General features: G+C 37.3%; 1 protein-coding gene across 1 annotated transcript in view; it reads right to left on the bottom strand.

Moving 5' to 3' along the window:
- The window catches only part of UBR5 (ubiquitin protein ligase E3 component n-recognin 5), an 82,966-nt gene that overhangs the window by 44,494 nt on the left and 17,202 nt on the right, over positions 1-21,270 (bottom strand). The window contains exons 2-12 of the mRNA XM_088533625.1: positions 20,555-20,599; positions 19,980-20,061; positions 19,703-19,779; positions 18,795-18,914; positions 15,234-15,423; positions 13,918-14,077; positions 8,011-8,160; positions 5,858-6,069; positions 2,156-2,272; positions 1,967-2,077; positions 1,021-1,175 (exon numbers count right to left, since the gene is read on the bottom strand). Coding sequence (XP_088389751.1) covers positions 1,021-1,175; positions 1,967-2,077; positions 2,156-2,272; positions 5,858-6,069; positions 8,011-8,160; positions 13,918-14,077; positions 15,234-15,423; positions 18,795-18,914; positions 19,703-19,779; positions 19,980-20,061; positions 20,555-20,599 — 1,419 coding nt within the window. The remainder of the gene's footprint in view (positions 1-1,020; positions 1,176-1,966; positions 2,078-2,155; positions 2,273-5,857; positions 6,070-8,010; positions 8,161-13,917; positions 14,078-15,233; positions 15,424-18,794; positions 18,915-19,702; positions 19,780-19,979; positions 20,062-20,554; positions 20,600-21,270) is intronic.

Raw genomic sequence — 21,270 nt, 5'->3', positions numbered from 1 at the left:
TCAGCTGCTACAGGTGAAGGAGAGGAAGAAAAATCCTTTCTTTTGTAGCTGGATTAATTCAGTTTGGCTGAAAACAGCATTAAAGCATGTGGTTAAGTCCTCTTAATAGATTTTTGATTTTGACAGTGTAAGATTTCAAGACTTCATGTTTTAGCCAGTCGCTTATAGTTAGATGTTTTTATTCAAAAACCTCCCTCATCACAAGCAAAACTTGACAGGCATCATCCTAAACCCTTCCACAAGGCTCCAGACCCATTCAAGATATTAGAGACATCTCCCCTAAGTCTGTTAATAGATAGAAGCTGCTATCTACATCAATCAGAATACATTTCAGAGTTACAGAAAAGCCATTTCACTGACTCAATTCAGTGCTAAGATTTCCAGCTTGACACCAAGTATTTAACTCATTCATGCCTAAGAGCTACTTGAGATTTTTCTGTTACATACAAGCACAACAAAATCCAAAGCCAAGACAAAACAATGCACACTAACACCACATTAATGATAATAAATTCACTCAAGTTAGGTATACACTTTGGAGCTCTTCTGGCAGTGTTATTTTTGATTTTTGAAGGGGTTTTGTGAACACAGAGCATTCTGACATAAAATTTGACAATTAAGCCTGTCATTTCAGACTTCGCAAGTGTTTATGAATTATGTATTTTAACAACAAGCTTCAGAACATCTGGTGCTATTTCTCTCTTATTTAGGATTGAGACCACAAACCAGCAGATCAGACCCCAAGAGGAGAATGGAGACCTCAGAGCTGATTATGTTTGTGCCACGCTTAGAATTTGCAAAAGGCCTGAAAGGCTTAAGATGTACTGCTCTGTTTCACAAAGTAACCTTAAGAGTTATCTAATCATGTGAGCACCTCCTATGGATAACTTTATTCTCTTAAAGATTCAAATTGCTTAGGATCAAAGAAACAGTATAAAGAAACTTTTAAATGGGTACCTAAGCTCACACGCATGAAGATATCAAGTAAAACTACACCGCAAACCACAAAAATTTACTTACCACCAATATAAGTTGTTCTCTAGCTGAGCACATGTATAAAGAGCACAACAATGTAAGGAAACGATGCGCTCTCCCTGAAGCTCTGAGTACGTCTGTGCAGTGTGCTCTAATTTAGAAGCTACTGAGCTTAAGGTTTCATCCACCCAGGTAGCAACCTAAAGGAGAAGGGAAGAAAAGAACAGGAAGGGCAGGAAAGAGTAGGGGGGAAAAAAAAGAAGGGGGTAGAGGAAAACAAAAAGCGTTGCACCTCTAAGTTTAATGTAACATTTATTATTTTTGAAAAAAAGAAAGAAAAATAAACATTTTTGCATACTTCAGTAATCCCATGTGCGATATTATCCCACATCACCTTTTCTTCCCCTAAAACTGAGCTTTTGAGGCATTTTTCCTCCTTTCCAGTCCAGACAAAAGAAGTGACAAAACACAGAGAGATATTCTACAAGCATTTCAACAAGTACATACATTTTATCAAATCAAATATTGCACAGTTTCAAGTTGACTCTTTGCTGGCCAGAAAAAAAAATACCTCTACAGTACCGAAAACTTCAATGCCACTAGATTTTCAGTAATTACATCCAGAACATTAACAAACCTCTCTATTCCAAAACCAGGGTCAGATTCTAGTGCAATAGTCAAGCATTTCAAAAAAACCTGGTAGAACACATAACCCTTCCCTGTTTCAGCTCCAAATCTGCTGCAAATCTAAGTATTATCACCTTTTCCATTCACATTTTCTCTGTTTTTTTTGATTTCTTGTATTTTCATAAAACATAAATTAAGTTTTGGTTATATTTTTACATTTCTATAGAACAAAAAAAGATGAACAAGTGAACAAAGATTATCAGCTTCTGCTACTGACAAACCTTAAGAAACAACTGCACTGCAATACACGCAGCTGGAAAACAACTTTATCAGATTCAACAAAGTCATACCCCACATGTCATACCTTGCTATTTTCAGTGGCAACAGTTGCTCTAATGCTATTTGCAGAAAGGAGCACTATCTTTTCGTTGGTTAACCCCAAAAACATGGCTCGTGGATGATGCAGCGAAGGATTCTTTGAAAACAAGAAAAATACTTGAGATATTCAAAGCATATAAACCTTCTTAAGATATTATTTAAGGGTGTACAGTACCTGTGCATTTCTGTAAGGCTCTGATTCACTCCACTTCCACTGATAGAGCTCTCCTTTACTGCTAACGGCAACAAGTTCAGAATATAGAGCTCCAATAGAAATAAATTTTGTTCCATCCTACAAATACCAAAATACGGAGTTTAAGTCAGCATCATCATAAAACCTACCCATCAAAAATTTAATGTAACAAACTTCCATATTAAAAAAAGAAACAGGAATTACTAAGGTTTTTTCAAAATGTTAAAGAATTTTGGACTTCGGAAATAAAGAAGAGTTTGTCGTAAACTCAGCGATATGCTCAAACAAACAACAAGCAGTACTTCTTCCACATGATTTAAGAACAAAATACTGCTTCTGTAACTAAAGACGGGAAGAATTCTGGCCTGAGATATTCTTCAAAGAAATGTTTCCCTCTCAAAATCTGGACATTTTAATAGAACAAAAAGGCAGCCTAGTCTTCCACACTGATGCAGAATCAAAGTGTCACTTTATCGCATCATTAGGACCTGGCACACCAGACAAGCTAGTGTGCCAGCACCAGTTATGGGGTACAGGTTTCCTTTTTTTTCTTGTAAATAATTTCATTTAATATGGTACTGAGCTAGTACCACTTTGCTCAATGGTCTCATCCGGCCCAACACCTGGATCTCACAGGCCTTCTTTTCTTGAATTTAGCAGGATACCAATACTGCAGCACCTATGAAACAATTATAATGTCACTTTTCCAAGGTCTTGTTCCCCACTGCAAACTACGGACTCATGAATTTGAAGAATTTGTAAAACGTTTGCACCTGTCTTGCACTGCAAAAGCTAATGCAATGATCAGATAACTTGAGTAACAGAGCGCTCTGGGAAACTGAGCTCTCAAGGCCAAACCATAAGAAAAAACAAAACACACAAAAACAGAAGAGCAGCAGCTTATTTGTTCCTTCGCTTAGGAGATTTTTCTTCAGTCAGGAGAATCAGCTACAAAAGTTTTCAAGTGGAAACAAAGGTTTTCACTGTTGGAAATTTAGATTCACCCAGTTTTCCCTTATTTGCGTGCATGGAATTGCACGTTTCAAAAGGCATTGAGCGTCTTAAGAGAGTTACTGTGCTCTGGAGGGCATCCATCAGCCAGCACGTAGCAATAATACTAATCTGAATCATGTTAATAATTTCCAATGTAAAACATTACGTATTCTGAGAAAGAAGTGCAACCACAACAGAGTGCACACTATGCAGATGCTTTTCTTCATTAGTGTAAGTGAATCTTCAAAAGTTAGTTAGCCTAATGCCTTAAAGTATGGAAAGCAATTAACTTTAACTTTGCTACAAGACAATTTCACTGCGACTTTTTGTTATTTTTTTAATTTTTTTTAATAAAGTTTTATGAACATAAGGTAAACTCTAGAGACCTGCCATTCAAAGTCATTCTCCTCCACCCACCAGAACATTACAGCTTGTGATCTAAAGATGAGAACCCGGCCACATAAACCTCCGTAGGGCCATTCAAAAGAGCAACAGCACGAAGATGCATGAATAACATCACAAGGCTGGCACTGCAACCACAGCTGTGTCTGTTCAGGTATAAATACTGACTTCAGACCAAGGAATTACATATTTGCACATGATTCAGCATTTGAACTGCAGACAAAACTCTTAGTTCTTCTGATAGTTCAAAGGTGACTAGACTGTAGTAGTACTAAACTGTACCAAGTACCCCCAAAAGAATTTCATACATATCAGAACCACTCTCTAATACAATAAGCATGGCTTCTTTTTCCTCCTAGACCATAGTTCGGTGCAAACTGAAGTTTCTGTATTTGTTCCAAATAGGTATGTTATGTTTAGCTATTGCGCTATTACTTGACTTGAATTCTCAAAGAATTGATTTCAAATATTTGGTGGAAAAAAAAAAAAAACTGTGCATTTATGCAGCATGTCAACATCATTAGACTCAGGTCCCGTGTGAAGCTGATACAGTTGGAAGCTGATATAGCTTTTCAGAAGTTTCACCCATTCTTGTCAGGCTGTTATTCTACCTCCCAAAATCTGCAAGTTTAATGTCTTCATCATGGACTGCTAAAATTCTGTTTTAAAGAGTTAAAAGCCAAAATCATTAAAGATCAAAAAGAGGAAAAAAAAAAAAAAAACTGCAAGCAAGAATCTTTGATTCCTCAATGATTCTTCATGTACTTTAATCTCTCCACCAGCTTATTATCTTCTTCTGATAACACCTTGAGATCTCCTTCCCTGTTTTCAAAAGGAAAAGGGTGTCTCCACTGGTCTCTCAGTCGAATCATCTCCCTCACTATTTACCTCATGAAATGTGTGTTGGACACTGCAACCACCACCGCCGCCTGGAGCGGGGCTATGGCAAGAAAGAGGCAGCACAACCTCGGTGACAAAAGTGCAGTCGAGAGACAGGATGAAATGTTTGCCTGCTCTTGGAAAAAGATGGAAGGCCTCTCCCACACGACATCCCGTTTTAAACTGGAAGCTAGGGGATAGCTAGAGTGCTAGACTGCAAATGCTATTTCTATTTTGTTCTTTCATGGTAAAACCCCAGAACCCTCCACCCAAGCTGGATGACTCCCTCATTCTACTCCTGTAAGAAAGAAAAAGGGTCAAAAGCTGCCAGCTCTTCCTGACATAAAGGGTCAGTGTATTGGTTCAGCAAAATCATGCCTTAGTCATGCAAAGTCTAGCTGGGAGGCTACTTATCAGATTTTTATTTTTCCCAATTATCTGCCTTGCTTAATTTGAATCACAGAATGGGATGATAGTGGTTAAAGGTGGGAACCTGTAAGCTGAAATGAGGTTTCCAATTTGCTTCCCCCTTCAAGCTCTCTGCTTGGTTTGAAAGGAACAAAATGGAGACAAAGGGAAAGAAAGTAGGAAACATTAAAAGAAATCAAACAGATATTGAAAACAAGTAGAAGAGGAAATGCTAGGAAGAGGTGTTCCAAAACTCAAAATTTGGTCAAGTAAACAAAAACTCTCACTTCCATTCCTGGAAAATAATTTTGTTCATCCATTTTAGCAGGCATCTAGATAATACCTCAAGAAAATGACATCTATAGATGGCTGACAACATATAGTTAGCATTCCGTTTTTCTTGGATCTTGTGTGGGGAATTTTTTCTTGAAAGTGGAATTAGGGAGGCTAAGAGGGCCAGCTAACCAGAGCCAAAAGGATTCTTAAGTAGCTGCCAATACTCATTTCTGTTATTTGCCATCCTGTTTTGTGCGAGACTAACACAAACCAACTTTCATCGCTGTTTCTGAAAAGCTTCATCCAGTCAAACTGGAAGCATCCTGGAAAAGGAAAACCTAACCAAAAAAAAAGTTTTCTTTATTTCTTGTATAGAAGGACAATTTAAGTTGCTTCACGAATTCCTTATTACTTATTAATTTCTCTGAGCATCTAAATGAAAATAAATAAGAATCTGAGCCTTACAATCTACAGTGATGTCCTTAAAAAAAAAAAAAAAAAAAAACACACAGGTGAAGAAATTAAAACAGAAGTAACAGCAGGATCACGATTATAAGGGTGTAATTAGTTATTCATAATGTTCCCAAGTGCATAATAAAGCATATGCTATCATGTTATCTTACACGCACTTAACTGAGAAATTCAGCAGGGAAATAAAGACTATTTATTTGGAAAACATAAAGTCTGCTTCATGACACACGTAAAATGCTCAAAAATTTTCAATACCTTGTCCGGCCACCACTGCAGGTCTTCTCCTAGAGAAACAGGGCTTTGAACCGGCGTGTTCTTCTTGTCCAGGTTTGGCTCCCCTTCCTTACTCGTAGAGCCTCTCTCATTATCAAACGAGGCTCCATCAAGCCACCTTCGTTCACGCAAACGTAAAACGGACTCACGTTCACGCAACAGCTCAGAGTCTCTCTCTAAGGGAAGAAGGAGAACTGGTATGCAATTGGGTCACACCAGTGGGATAAAAGTAAGCCACTCTCTAGTAAAGACCCTTCAGGATGCAACTAACAGCACTTACAACTACTCATAAAGACTAAAAATAAAGAAGTCCTGACATGCAACATTCAATTTATCAACCCTTTCAAGCACATGGACTTTGGAATTACTAAATATAAAAATAGTAGCTAAAAAGTCTTACAGTCTGTGTGCTATCAAAATGCAAAAGCATGTTGCTTACTTGTCATTCAAACTGTAAGCAGCCAAATACATTTAACATGGTAATTTAAGGTTTTCTAGTACAATATGCAGAATTTTGTAGTATTGTTTTATCCATCTCATAACAACAACAACAAAAAAACCCTATATCTGTACTGTCTGTTAGATACATTTAAGCAAACCAAAAAAGAGTATTTATTAGAGAGTTTCATAACAACTTTTCCAAAAAACAATAATTTGAAAAGGTTAAATAAAACAAGCATAAAAAAAGGAAAGGAAAAAAGCTCTTGCATAAATATTTGATAATCCAACCCCTTTTCTATAAGACAATACTCTATGGGACTGGATTAAACTGTATCTGTTTTGAGTAGATCAAATGAAAACTTTTCAAGAGTCAGACAATTTTTAAAAAGGATCCTCATAGGAAAATGTTCCTTACCAAAATGCTTCCCCTCCAATTGGCCTACAAACTGTCTAAAGCCAGTACTCTGCAGTTCGCTCATGCAGATAAATTTTTTAAATCAGGTAATCAAACTAACTTTCCAAGAGTCAACTATGCATGGAAAATAAGGATTATAAAATTCGTGGTAACGTCTTATATAGAATAACCTTAGGAAAGGAAAAAAAAGGAGGAATTTAGAAGGAGTTATGTCAGATGCTTAATATTTGTACATGCAAATAATGCATTTAACTTATTAAGTACTTAATTTACGTTCACAAAAGTCGACTGGAATTACATGTATAAGATGATCATGTTACCATATCATAATTTCAATAAATTACTCCAAGTCTTTGGTCTTTCGCTATACTAGACAAATGGGAAAGCTTTTACACAAGCCAAAAAAACAACAGTTTGTCTAAGAAATATACTCCATATAGTGCTGCACTTACTATCTTCTAGCAAACAACACACTGACCCTCGACTAGTAATTTTTTAACAGGCACTTAACTGTTCGGCAATTAATATCCTATATCATGTTCTCAAAAGGCAAAATAACTGTATCACACAAACGGTGACAGCAGAGGCTGGATTAACAGTTTGTAAATGCTGCCAGCATTTGTGTAATAGCTCAAAAAGCTAAAAGCTGCTGCATGCTTATTATAAACCTCCCAGTGTAATATGCCTTACAAAAACATGTAAAACACCTTAACACTGCTCAAGGTATTCATTCTCAAGTTGTCCCTAGCCAACTATAAAAATGCTTCCAAAAATATTATATAGATTTCTTCTCCATCCCTGGTATCTACACATCTTTCTCCTTAGTCCATAAAGTTAATTTCTGCCATGGGACATATTAAGAACATGTAAAGAAGAGAGCATAAGGAGCAACCCTCCTCTATCTGATTAAGAATGCTGCATGTCATCACTTGTTACTGGTTTTTGAGTAAAACCAAATACTCCTAATGTAATATATGAATTAGTAGGTATTTGCACTACACATTTTAAAATATACTTAGCAGGTAAAAGTTTTACAACAGTTTGAAACAGCAATGATCAACCATTAGATTTAAAATGATTATAAAGGTTCTTAAACTTACCTGCTTGTATTCATAAGTCATTAATAAGTGAACTGTCGCTCACTAATAAAATTATCTACTCTGCATCTTTGACAATATATTATAGTCTACTTTTGCATCTATACCACCAGTGTGTACCATCACTAATGCTTTGCACAGAAAACTACTTATTATAAAGAAAAAAAAAGGTGCAAAATTACCTCTGGATGAGCCTAGCCTGGAAAGTGATGAGCGCCGAAAGGATGGATAACCAAAGTAACTAATATCTTCTGAAAACATAGCATCAGCATCAATAATGACACTTGGGTGAGCAGAATGTATGTCAGCATCCAGAAGAGACATAAGATCCTCTATAAGAGGAGACAAGGGTCTTAAGTGAATAATCAGCTACTTAAAAACATTAGCTAGAGAGACCATCAACTGGAAAGTATCAAAGCAAACAAGAAAAGACTATCCATTAATTGAATTTCTGCTCTTCAGATTCACCAGTGCAAGCCGATGTGCCTCGTCCACCTTTACAAACCAGCACAGCCAGCTAGCGCGTGGGACCAGCTTCCAGCCACATTTCCTAAACGAGCCTTACCTGAAACACATCTCTCTGCAACCCAAGAGCTCAAACCTTAAGCCTTTCACTTGGAAGAATGAAGTGCTAAGAGAAAGTAAATGCACATGTGCTCCCAGGCTTATGCACATGCACAGAAATCCAACGGGCACCTGGGTTTAAGCAGGATAAAAGTGATGGTGAAAGCTGCCTTCACAAGGCCTCATGTTTGGTATCGAAGACTGTCGGTTCCTCCATGGAACGTTTCTCTCCGAGAAGGACACTGTTCAGGTCACAAGCTCGTGGCTGCAGCTCTTGGCACAAAGCCTTAAATGGCACCAACATTAAAAACAACAGTTATCTGGAAGAAAGTACCATTGCTTTAATACAAAGACGATCTTCAACACTGTGACAGGCCCGGCCACAATTTAAAAAGAAAAAATATATATATATTTTGGAGCTACTACTCCTGAACATCTGCAAGCTGTCCTTTACTGCATAGAAGGATATTGGTAAGTGCTCTCTGCACACAGAAGAGGCTCATGAAAACTCACACAGCATTTCGGGGAAGCCCAGGATATGGGCAGATCACGCAACCCAAGCACACTCCCGTCTTGCTGAATGGCAGTGTCCCTGCCACACAGGGTGGCTGCTGCTGGCAGCAGCACAACCTCATCTGCTTTAGCCACTCACAGCGCTAACACGAGGCTCTGTCCCTCTGCAAGGCACCGAAGGAGCACATATGACTTCAAAACATCCAGGTTCTCTCAGCTTTAGCTTCATCGGAAGTTTTAAAACAACTGTGGCCACAAATCAAGATTTGGTGATGTCAAATAAAAACATCCTTAGTATTCAGCTTTCAGTGTTAAGATTTTTCTCAGTGCAGTATAGAAAGTTAAGCACAAAGGCAAGTGTCTCCAAAAACTGAAAAGGGGCCACATGTCTGCTCTCAGAGTCAGTATTAGTTCCCTGAACTGTTTCATTTACTGATACTGAAAGTGTCAGAGACTCGGGCTGGAGGAAACCTGTGTATTTACTCTGACTTTTCTGGACAGAAATTTGAAATCAAACAAATCCCAGCTACAACCAGATGTCCCCAACAGAAAGGAAGTTCACATAAAAACAGTGTGATAACCTGTTTTTGTGAACAAAACCCAAAGATGCAGGGGAGATGCAGGGAAGCCACAGCAAGCAAAACCAGCAGGTCAAATAGTTCTTTTACATTATGATCTATTTAAAATTTGCACTATTATTCAAGTAAAGAATCCACTAAAGTGCAACCTTTGCTTCTAAAAGCACCCAGTTTAGGGCACCACAGTCCATGTAGTAAGTTTTAGAAAGATCCCTGACAGGCTACAGGAAATTCTAGGGAAAAAAGAAAAAAAAAAAAAAACCCACACTTACCTGGCAAGCAGGCTACGCTTTACCCAAACACTTTAGATGCCTGTAAGCCTGGTCCTGCCTATCTTATCTACTTTCCACTGACCTCCTGCAAAACCAAAGCAGAGGTGCCGCTCAGCTAAGTAGCGCACTTCTGTGAGATGTAAATGCAGCTGAGAACCTGCTAGAGGCCCCATTCCTCCTTCCTGCTACTTTCACCACTCTGGTACTTCTTCCTCTCCTCCTATGAGAGACTCCAACTCTCGAGTCCTCCAGCAAGCAACAGGAACAGCCCAGCAACTCGCCCTGTTGGTTATGCCATTTGCCAGCCAAAGATTTCCACGACTGCTACTTTGATCTCTCTTGGGAACAGAATTGGCCACACAGAAAAGAACTCGTCAACCTCGTGCAAATTTGACAACAGCCCCAAAAACCAAAGTGACGTATATTTTTGGCTAAATGTACTTCAAGAAAAGTGAGAAAAATCAAAACTTCTTCCTTCAAATTCAAATCATATTTTAATTTTTTGTTCAATATTTCTGCAAGAGATCCCTCCCCTCTTCTTCCATCTTCTATAGCAGGAGAAGAGATGCTAGACCTGGTGGGAATAGAAGCCAAATCCATTCCCCTTCCTACATCACCAGATTTTTTTAGTTCTACAGGAATACAGATATTGAAGAGCAAGATCAAGTTTAAGCATATAAGTAAAACACATTCTCTGTGACTTTACTCCCTGCTCTTTGGAGAAGTCCGTTACCACTTGTCACTTGTGCACTGATAGACCAGAATCCCATCCCTCAGCAGCTGAATTAGACAGAATCATTCTCATCATCAGAAAGAAGGTAAGAAAGTACCTATGATTCACTAGTAGACACCAGAGTATCTAGGGCAGAGGAAAGGGAAGCGGGGCAGGAGAAAAGAGATATAAGCAGCAATTCAAATATTGAGATTTCGGTTTCCAATAGCTCCATGACTATTTGCTATGGATTTATTAAAGATTTTGCCTGGATAGATTCTTATCTTAAGTAGAACTTTCATTATATCCTTTCCCTTTTTAAAGGGACAGTCGTAAGGTCTCTCTTCTCATGTGCATATTTTTATGAAATGTCACAAACTTGATGCCTTTAGTACTTCTAATTGTTGATTTTGGAATAAATTGCAAAACTGCAACAGTGAAGGGACAAAAATACGTATCATGCTATGCTAGGAATCCAAAGTCAAACAGAATTCTACTTATCTTGATGCTATACGTTCATTCAAAATGCTACCTAAAAAGTTAATTTTTCAAAAGAAAAGGAGGAAAAAAAAAAAGTTACATACACGTAGATGTCTTCCCAAAAGGAAAGCCACTGAATAACCGGTTTTAAATTGATTCCTATATTATGCTCCAATTCCCATCTCTCATCCCTGCAAACTAACACAAGCAGTGCTGCAATACAAAAGCAGTCTTTCTCTTCTCTCCTAAAAAAAGTAAAATAAAAAAAGAGGATTTTTAAACAAGCATATCTCAGATTCCAAAAATCTAAAGTTGCCTGGATATACTGCAGAACTTCTGCTGTTCACTTAAGGTATTTTGAATGTCTCTGAAAACTGAAACTTCTCTGATCATCAAAAAGCCCGATGCATAATCCTTGCACTGCTGAGATTATCACAAATGATATATTAATGAAATGACGATGTATGAAATAAGAATTTTCAAATTTCACAGTAACTGGAAAGCAACTCAGTACTATTTTTTTCCTCTTAAAATCATCTCTCTGGCTTGAAAGATTAAGAGGGCTAACCCCTAAATTTAAGGGTCATAAAGCACCAGACATGCATAAAGAAGAAAGTAAAAATCAGCATATCCTTTTAATCAAAATGCAGAAGCCTCAAAAGTTCTGAAGTGTGAATAGTCTTGTCTTTTGCCTTTTTTTGGCACTTGAAAGGAACAAAAGCAAAAAGTTTTAAAGTATTAATCTAACATCATTAAAAAAAAAGATACACACACAAAGCTAAAACCACACAACTGAAGATTCTTTATCTTTCAGAATCTTTTTGGTGTATGTATTTTTTTCAAATGATTCTTTTATGAACAATCTTATTACATAATGAATAACTGCTTAAATACATTCAATTCCTAACGTTTTCTCCAATTAACTCCAATGTTACAGGTGCAAAAGAACATCCAGAGGCAAGACAAGTGATAATAAGGAGAATGTAGAGTTCTTGGAGCAAAAGATTTAAACACTGTTTCTGTGTGGTTTGAAAGGATGGGATGTTGCTCTTTTTCCAGAGTTACAGGCAAGGTTTTCTGGCCATCAGACTTTTCTGAAATCCAGCCTGCATGACTAAGCAATAATGGCAAGAATTGCTAAACTTGTCCTACTTAATAAAGCAAGGGTAGAGTCATAACAGCACATTGCTATTCAGCTAGACCTCTCCTATGTTCTGAACACATTCTGTGGGAATTCATTTCCACACAACACACCTAGCTATTTTTGCCCATGAAACTTTAGTAAATTAAGGACAAATGCAGAAGGCACTGCACATTCTACCGATTTTGCTTATGCCTTTGAAGACAAAGTTGAGACAAAGCAGGTTGCATTTCAGTTGTGATTTCCTTCTCTTTCCATACAACAGCTGGGGAAGAGCTAGCCCAGTTTTTCCACAGAGTAAAAAGAATAGTGGAAAAAAATACTAATATTAGGAGGGTGCAATCTCTTGTAAGAAAGATTAGTCTAAAAATGGAAAAGTTTTAAAAAGTAAGCCAACGAGGAAGCATTTTCTGGGTAGTTACTAAAGACAGTGAAATGTGGCACACTACTTTAGCCTATCTCAAATTGAGACTGCAGCCTGGGCACCCTGTAACCAATATCAGCTGTCATACGTTCTCAAGTGGCCTCTATTAACTGACCCCTATGATCTCAAGAAGCACCAAGAGAATAGTAACGCTGCCGAAAGCTGGTTCTTGGTTAAAATGCACTTTCACTCTGGATGATTACTGGCAGAGAGTTATCTTCTGAAGGCAGTTTCCGGAGGAACACATTCTGGTATGCCTACAGGAACAACTCCTGCTTCGAATAAAGGGATAGAGTTAAAAGAATTTGCTTCCTTCAGTGCATCTGTCTAACGCTATGAAGCTGATCTCTAAACATCCAGACTCAAATTAAGGATTTTTCACCCCTGCCTTTAAGTTCAACCAGATTCTTGGTTCTGCAGTAATACAAAAAAAAGCTTGTTGGCTTCAACCAAAACCAGAAGACATCAAGTACATCACAAGCCTCTGCTGCAGAACAAAGAAACCTCTGTCTAATCACATGATGGACGAGATAAAGATGGAGGAAGCCCATGAGCCTTCCTGGTGAACCGGATGAGCAGAAAAAACATCTATTAGAAAAATACCAAAATATCATTCTGAACCCAAAGAGGAAAGCTAATACATAGTCAGAGTTTAGATGCCTTCTTTGCATATCGTGCACCTAACTAGAAAAAAGGTTAACATTAGATTTGGCTTCTATGTTTTCAAATAGGGTTACTTGGCAAGAGTCAGATTACCTAAGTAATTTAACCAATGCATAAGACAACCGGAAGTCTTTTTGAAACAGAAATTGCATGAGATAGACTCTGTTGGACTTCAAAACTACTGGACTTCAGTCATAACATTAAACCTGCATTGCCAAAATACTACAGCATTTATTTATAAGGGGCATTTGAGATGAGGAATAATTTATCAGTCTATCTGTAAGAACTGTACACTGTTTGACCCTCCCTCGAGAAACTTTGATTTTAAAAGGCTGTATAAGTTTTGCTCTAAAAAATGTTGTATTGAAGGAACACATTAGTAAATTAGATAAGCCACTAAAATTTAGAATCAGCTTTTACGAGCAAGCCACACTGCAGTCATTTCATTGAGCAACAACGTACATATGCAAAGCTGATGTTACAAAGCCCAGGTTTGTTAAAAAAAAAAAAAAAATCCCTTTCATGCTACCCTCAAATAGAACTTAAAGAACAACAGTTGACTCAGTTAATCCCTCCTTCCATCCCAGGGCATCTTTTGCTTTGTGCATTTTTAGACTTCACTGCTATAAGCTCGGGCAGTTTTTGCTGCATACACTGCGCAGCGTGGAAGACCTGGTCAGTGCTTAAACACAAGAAAACAAGAACACCTTGGGGTTTTCTTATTAGTTTGCAGAATACAAACCTCCAGGAAGGTATGATTCACTTGCTGTGTCATCCCCATCATCTCCATCTTCATCATCACGACTTAACAAATTATTTACAGCAAGGTTTACATCAAGATTTGTTCGCTGGAGTTCCCGAATAATAATACTTCTGGACTTCCCTTGTAAAACAACTTGTGCCTGTAAGAGCAGGGTGCAATTGGTTACTGGCCACTCTCAGCTCATTAACCACCACTCCCAAGATAACAAAGCCTAACTCTAAAACAGTCTAACAAAAAGCAGGAGTGCTATTATTGATTCTTCAAAAGTCAAACACACTACCTGCAGGCAAAGACTCACCTGGATTTTTTTCCTAGATATCTAACACTAGATAATTAACAACTTCTTGGCTTAATTTAGAGCACTGAATTCCAGCTCTGGGAATGAATTTCCTAATGGGTTAATATCTTGCCTCTAAAAAGGCAGAAGTTCCCAGTTTCTACTGAGTTTGGAAGTCACAAACAGAGAGGAACTTTGTCACAGATGTGTCTAAGACACTACATCTTCTAGCTCCTGGCTTGTGCCAGCTATGCTGTATCCCATCCAAAGCAGAGGGACAGCTAATCTTTGGCACACCAACTGCTGGTTATATTCCAAATCATGACTAGAAACTTGTTTTTAACTAAGAATTACAATATGTTACCTAGTTACATATTTTGAAGATATTACTTTGTTATAACAGTATTTTTCTCCATGACTAACTAAATTCAATTGAATCATACGTTGTAAAGCCCATCTACTTATTTGGTTTTGGTTCATTAAGGGGCAAAAGCAGAATAAATTACGCCCAACATCTATATCGACTGCATTTACTAAAACATTAAGGAGCGGTACCCATGAAGAAAAAATATTAGCATTTGAAGAGATTAAATGTATTTAGTGGCTTTCATTTAAACAGAAATTTGTCACTCACTTTTATCCAAAGCAAAAAAAAAAAAAAAAAAAAAAAAAAAGAAAAAAAAGAAATTGTTCCCCTTCTTTATATTCCTTTAAGAATCCTATATATTTGGTAGGATGCTTACTTGATAAGTTTTTTTTTTTTTTTTTTTTTTTTTTTGCTACATTCCCATCTGCAAATAAACAATGCACGAGAAAGCTTGGGAAATTACAATTCTGGAATAAAAATAAAACAGTCACTGACATTATGGATTTCAGAATAGAAGAATTTGGTAAGTCTCTCATCTTAATTACATGCCATAATTCCTTGGGAAAATACACTGCTATTGCAGCATTCTCCTGCTCACGTGCTACAAGAGGTTGCCAGTTTCTGGCACCAAGAGGCTCGCCGCTCACGTACCTGTGAAATGAGTTCCTCTGGAATGACTGAGGCTGGAATCACCGGTTGTGGCTGGCTCCCCAGCAGCCCGGAGCCCCTGTCGCGCCCGGTGCGGATAACGCGGGTCTGCCGTCGGGAATCGCGAGCTCCAGCTGACGATCTGCCAGAGGATCCTCCTCCACTTCCACCAACCCCCGAACTCCAGCGGCTTCTAGAAGATTTAGATTTTATTTATGTATTAATTTTTAAATAGCAGCATGCTTTGGGGGCTATTTCAAGAAGTATGGCTTCAGTTTTATTATGAACATACGGCAGACGTTCTCGGAAAGATACTGTATATGGGCTTCATAAACATATGCTATGAAAGGATCTCTCAAAACTAATGAGAACAGCACTAGGCAACTGATATAGCTCTGAACTACACAGAAGAAACATGAAGTTGCACTTTTGGCTACTTGTACAGCTGTGTGATGTACACATACACGCACACATGCAGCCACACACACACACAATTCCTTAAGTTTCTAAAAGCAACAGTAAAAGCAGCATCCCACCAGCGCTCAATTGCTGCCTTCCTACTATAAAAGCACATACAAGCAGCAGCCTCATGACCCATGAGTTTGAGAGAAGGTCACTATATTTAGATGGCTCTTCTCAAATTTCTGAGATGTGATTTACATTAAGAAACTGCTTACTTAATTTTCCAGTGTAACCTTGACTGCAAGATAAATCTTGCACTAGATATTGCACTACATGTAAATGATTTGAGAGGGATTTTACTACAGACCTATTCCTCTTGGAATAATCAGCTTTCACACATGTATCACAAAAGCATGTGTAAAATGACTAGATAAAAACAAACTTTCCCTTCCCATTGGCCAATATCAAAAAAAGGGAATATAAGATAGTGCCTCGTAGAAATATACAACTCGCCATATTACAGCTAACTTTAAAAAGAGAGAACTGCACCAAATGTATTGCCCCCAAAGCCTTGATATTCTGTGGTCCTGAGGAAGAAAAACAAAACAAAACAAAACAATAAAAAGCCTCTAGTTTATTCCTCAGGAAAAAAAATAAACTTTGTTTCAGACAGAAGCCTACTGTAAAGAATACTGCCTATGGCATTACTGCTCTTTAATCATCAGTATCAGTGGAACTTTTCTGCTCTTAATCACCCTATGCATCAACCTCCTTTCATGAGAAATAATTAAAAAAAAAAAATCTAGAGTCTACTTAGTAAAGGGAGAGGGGAATCAATATGCCCTGCGATGAAAAAAACAGTTTGCTTTTTTCACGAAGTATCGCTTTCATATCTGCAGGTAGTAATTAAGACAACCAGTTAAATCTTATATTTTATGTTCCGATTACCATTTTTCTGCGCAAGACCATAAAATTAAATAGCTCAAGCATCTGTTTAAGAGGATGCCCTGTCTCAGGGAAATCTATGTTTTCAGGATCACGGCCAGCAACTATACAGACGATGACTCAATAGGAAGCAATAAGCAATTCAATGACAGCTTCAGCATAAATGCTTTGCCTCATGAGTTAGAAAGAGCTCCCCCAAAAAAAAAGGAAAGGAAAAGAAAAATATTGGTGAACATGAAAAGGAACATGAAACGGGGGAAAAAAAAAGTGACATTAAATATAATGAGTCAGATTGTTTCTAGGAGCGTATTCTTTTTGTTGGGAAGGGAGCTGAGAGGAAGCTAATTTCTACAGAGCAAATTTTTCAATCCAGCTCTCAGCAGGGAGGATGTGGGTGTAAAAAGAAGCTTACGTGCTATATTTTAATACTTATTACTGATGCAGTTTTCTATTTTAAGTTATAAGCTATCAGTGACAGAGTTGAGAGAGATCTAACATTTAAAGACATTTATATCCTTATAATAATTAAAATGTTACAATTGAATCCTAATTGAGCTCAGGGAAACCCACTGGCTTTGCACACTGCCATTATTTTTAGTGTAACAGCAATTCAGTTAAAATGTGGTTTAAATGTGTTCTTTCAAAGAAAAAGAGTAACATATTCAATATCCTTAAAAGAGTTAGGCTTCATTCTCTGATGTCTTTGCTATGTTTAACAGACATCTTCAGAAGTTCTGGAACCTACTGATCAACTTTGGTTAAACAACCAAAAAAGTTATCTTCATAAAGTTTACTTCCCTAGTGTTCATAAATCTTTTTTTCCATCGGGACTCCTTTCAAGTGGACTTGAATTTACTTGATGTGCTACCATGCCTCTGTCAGATCACTTTTTTATTTAGCTGCTTGAGAGAGCAGATCTGCTATGAAGAAAAGTCTAAGGACATAGTTACTTTTACTAAGCTGTTTACATCTCGAATAAGTACTAGTACCAAAAGGAACTCTTTCTGCATATTTCTGCTCATCTACTTGATCCCCATCCACTGTCCATTAACCTGCTATCATCTTTCCAAATTCAGTGAACTAATCTAAGGTCTCTGCAGTTAGCATGTGTTAAGATTCAAATTAACAAGTAAACCTTGCCTGTAAATACACTCTACTAGTTTGGTGAGTTTCAACCAAGCATTTCTGAACTATGCAACAGAAAATAATACAAAGGCTTCAGGGGCTGGTTTCAGATGACTTCAAATAATTTTAACTGGTTATGCTCAGGTGAAAATAAAAAAGTGAACATGTTCCTAGTCTGAGAGAAATAAAACCATTTTTGACAGTAAGTTTTTAAGCAGGACACCATCAGTTTGCCTTTAAAGTCCACCACACAGATTTAAGTTGTGATGCATGAATATTTCACAAAGAGGCAGAGATAGGAAGACTTTCATGCAGCTAAATCCCAGATGAAATTAGCACATTTAATAATGTAAACAACAAATTCCTTTTATTTTTTGAGTGGAGGGGGGAAAAGGAGGAAAGGCTGAAGTTCATTGCCTTACAAAAGCATATAATGAAAAAGCCACTGCAATTACATAAAGATTAACTTACATTGCTATAAAAAGGGACACCATCAATTCTAAAGCTGATTATTAAAATAATACATAATTTGAGTTTATATACTGTATTTCCAACTTCCTATTTCAATTCTAAGGGTTCTGAGTCACAATTTTTTCCAACTCTTTTCTTCTTATTACTATGTATTACAGCCTAACAAAAAGCAACTCTTCACCTGGGACAAGGGAGAGGAAAGCTAAATAAAGCTGACTACAGGAAAATCTGTCAATACACATGCTAAGCATTTTTTTCCTGTGTAAATGCACTCATTTTACTTCATGCTATTATTCTATTAAATTGATAGTGTCCCTCTAAAAAATCTGTTTTTCAAAGCTGAGGGGGTAAACACTCAAAAAAGACAACACAGCCAAAACCAAGTTATCCTTCACACATTTATTGGAACGTATGAAGAATGTTCCATATCCTAGGCACTCCAGGGTCATTTGCATATGTGTTATTTTAACAAAGTCAGTAAGGTTTTTGTTACACCCTACCTACACAACTGCTGTAATTAAACGTCCCCTTACACATACTGCATACAGTTTATATATGTGTATACACATATACTCAAATATGGAACAAACAGATTGCAGCCTCAATCCTATCAAAACTTACCCAAGGGTGTTGCCTGCCAGTCTGCCCAGAGTTTCAGAACCAGACAGAAACCATGGGGAGTCACTAGTTCTGCCTGGCCTGGATGTCCTTCCTGCCCCTGAGCCACTGCTCAACTTTGAACTGAAAGTAAAAGATGGTAAATCAGTCACAAAACAATCCCAAATGGGTTAAGAACAAAACCTGGAAGCCCAGGTCTAAATTCTCAGGGACTTAGTCTGGTAACATACCAGCTTAAGCAACACCCTTGGGGAATATTCCAAACTAATCTAACTGTCTGTTAAGATGTATGCTGAAAAAATAAAGTGGAAAGCATGCCTAACAGATCGTACTTACACCAGCAATCCATAATAACAGTTTCAAATGCACATTAAGCTAATCAGTGATTTGAGATAGCCACTGCACTACGTGTTTTCAGTTGGCATATACGTACAAATTGTAACAGCCAGGTGCTCTACCTGTATACTAGAGCCTAAGTATACTACTTAAATTGAAGTTTTACATCCAAATATGATCATGCAGTCCTAATACAGAGGACTTACCTGTATCAAAGGCACCAGATTTAGAAAGTAAGCCCCTCCAGAAGGGACCCCTTTCTGAGAAGATTCTACGTCTGGCTTAAAAATATAAGCCAGTTTGTTTCATAAAGCTTGTCTAGGGCAGGGGAAAGGTGTTGTTTTATTGTTTCTATAAATTAAAGAGTTCCTGTATCACTACCTTTTGACCACATCTAATATTTATTCCTGTACCAGTTTGTCAAGCTACACTGTTTGGCTGCATCATCATAACCACTGTATATAAACTTCAAGTACCCATTTCAAAGGCAATCTGTTTTAAAAACAAAACAAAACACCAAGCACTGCTTATGCAGTTCAAAAGAATTATTTAATATAAAGAAAAATATTTCTTACCCATCATTATTATCGGGTTTACCCAATTCCAATCTGTCTGGCTGAACTGAAAAACCAATCCTGCAGACTCTACCATCCTATATTTAAAACAAGAAAATCAAGTGTCCAAAATTAAAATACAAGACAGTTACAGGAAAAACACACAGACATACACACACACACATAAGTAAATAAGTCTTCAGTTGCTGAAGAATGTTGATCAATTTGATATTAAAAGAATTAGCTTTAACTCTACAGTTTCAAATTTGTTATCTCAACAGATTTTGGAGTAATTTACCTCAAGAAGAAATGCAGCATGATTTGGTCCCACCACACACTGTTTAATAGTAGCCTGTTCCAATACATTCAAAGGGGGGTGGCTGAAAATAAAAAGTGAGCATGTATAACATTTTTAAACTTTTAAAGTCTGGAGAAAAAAAAAAAAAAAAAAACTTAGTGGCATATGGAAGTAATAAAGTGCAGTGATGATCGCTGATACAGAAACATTCAAGAATGACTAAAAATGTACATTAGTTGAGGCAACTATGATATACTTTCAGTCATCAAGCACAGAAAATGCAGAACAAAAACTTAATTTTTTTTTCATTTTATGTGGTCAGTAATAAACAATAGGGATTCTACATCAAAAGTAAGGAATTAGTCTATAAAGTGGGTGTTTAATAGACTGTATCATGATTGAAAACCTAACATTTTCTCCCTTACATAGTACTGTCTTGTCTGAAGCATTTCTGAAGCTTAGCATAAGTATTAAGGCTTTCTAAGGCTCCATCTACAGTGCAATCCTTGTTTTGTGTTGATATTAGAAACACATTCTTTCCTAGACGGCTTATAGTGATGCCTGAAATGTCTTACCTGTTTAAATTATATTTGTTCAGCTTCTCTGAAACTTCCCTTAATCTGCAACAAGAAGAAAAGAAGTCGTTTGCAAGACATTCTTCACTGTACCCAACGTTCACCTAAGCAGCACACTTGTGACATGAGTTTTCTTTTTAACTGCCAGGGACATTTCAACATCCTACACACTGATCAAACCGAATACCGACTCCAAAACTGGCCCCTTTTCAATAATTATCATGACATGTATCATGATATTACAGCAGGAGACAGTGAGTACATTATGAGAACAACTTACCATCACAAAATTTTCAAGGCACTATATAAAAAGACTCCTGCTTTTGTTACCACCATTTTCCAACTTTACACACAAAGTAAGCAAATGAAGCAATAAGCATAAACAGTAGCTATATTTGTGTTTCTTGCTACAGACTTGAATACAGTCTCCCTGAGCAAACAGGATTACCATTTTCCAGGGAACCCAAACATGTGGTATTTCACATCAAAAACACGACTAAGTTCCCAGAAACAGATAACACAGGGAAACAGAGGCATACACACACACACACACACACACACATATATATACACACATATATAAAAAAAAAAGCCAGAGGCAAAAGGGACAAGCAACAAACTTTGCTGAAAAGAAAAAACAAGCCGGGTAACACCATATATGACCGCACCTTTTATCTAAAATGGCACCCTTAATGAGAGGGGGAGAAAAAAAAAAG

This window comes from Tinamus guttatus, unplaced genomic scaffold (assembly GCF_059628265.1).
Source record: "Tinamus guttatus ecotype Peru unplaced genomic scaffold, ASM5962826v1 Tinamus_guttatus_pri_ptg000510l, whole genome shotgun sequence".
Classification (NCBI taxonomy): domain Eukaryota; kingdom Metazoa; phylum Chordata; class Aves; order Tinamiformes; family Tinamidae; genus Tinamus; species Tinamus guttatus.
Note: the sequence above shows the minus strand (reverse complement) of the source record. Positions and strands in the feature narration are given on the sequence as shown.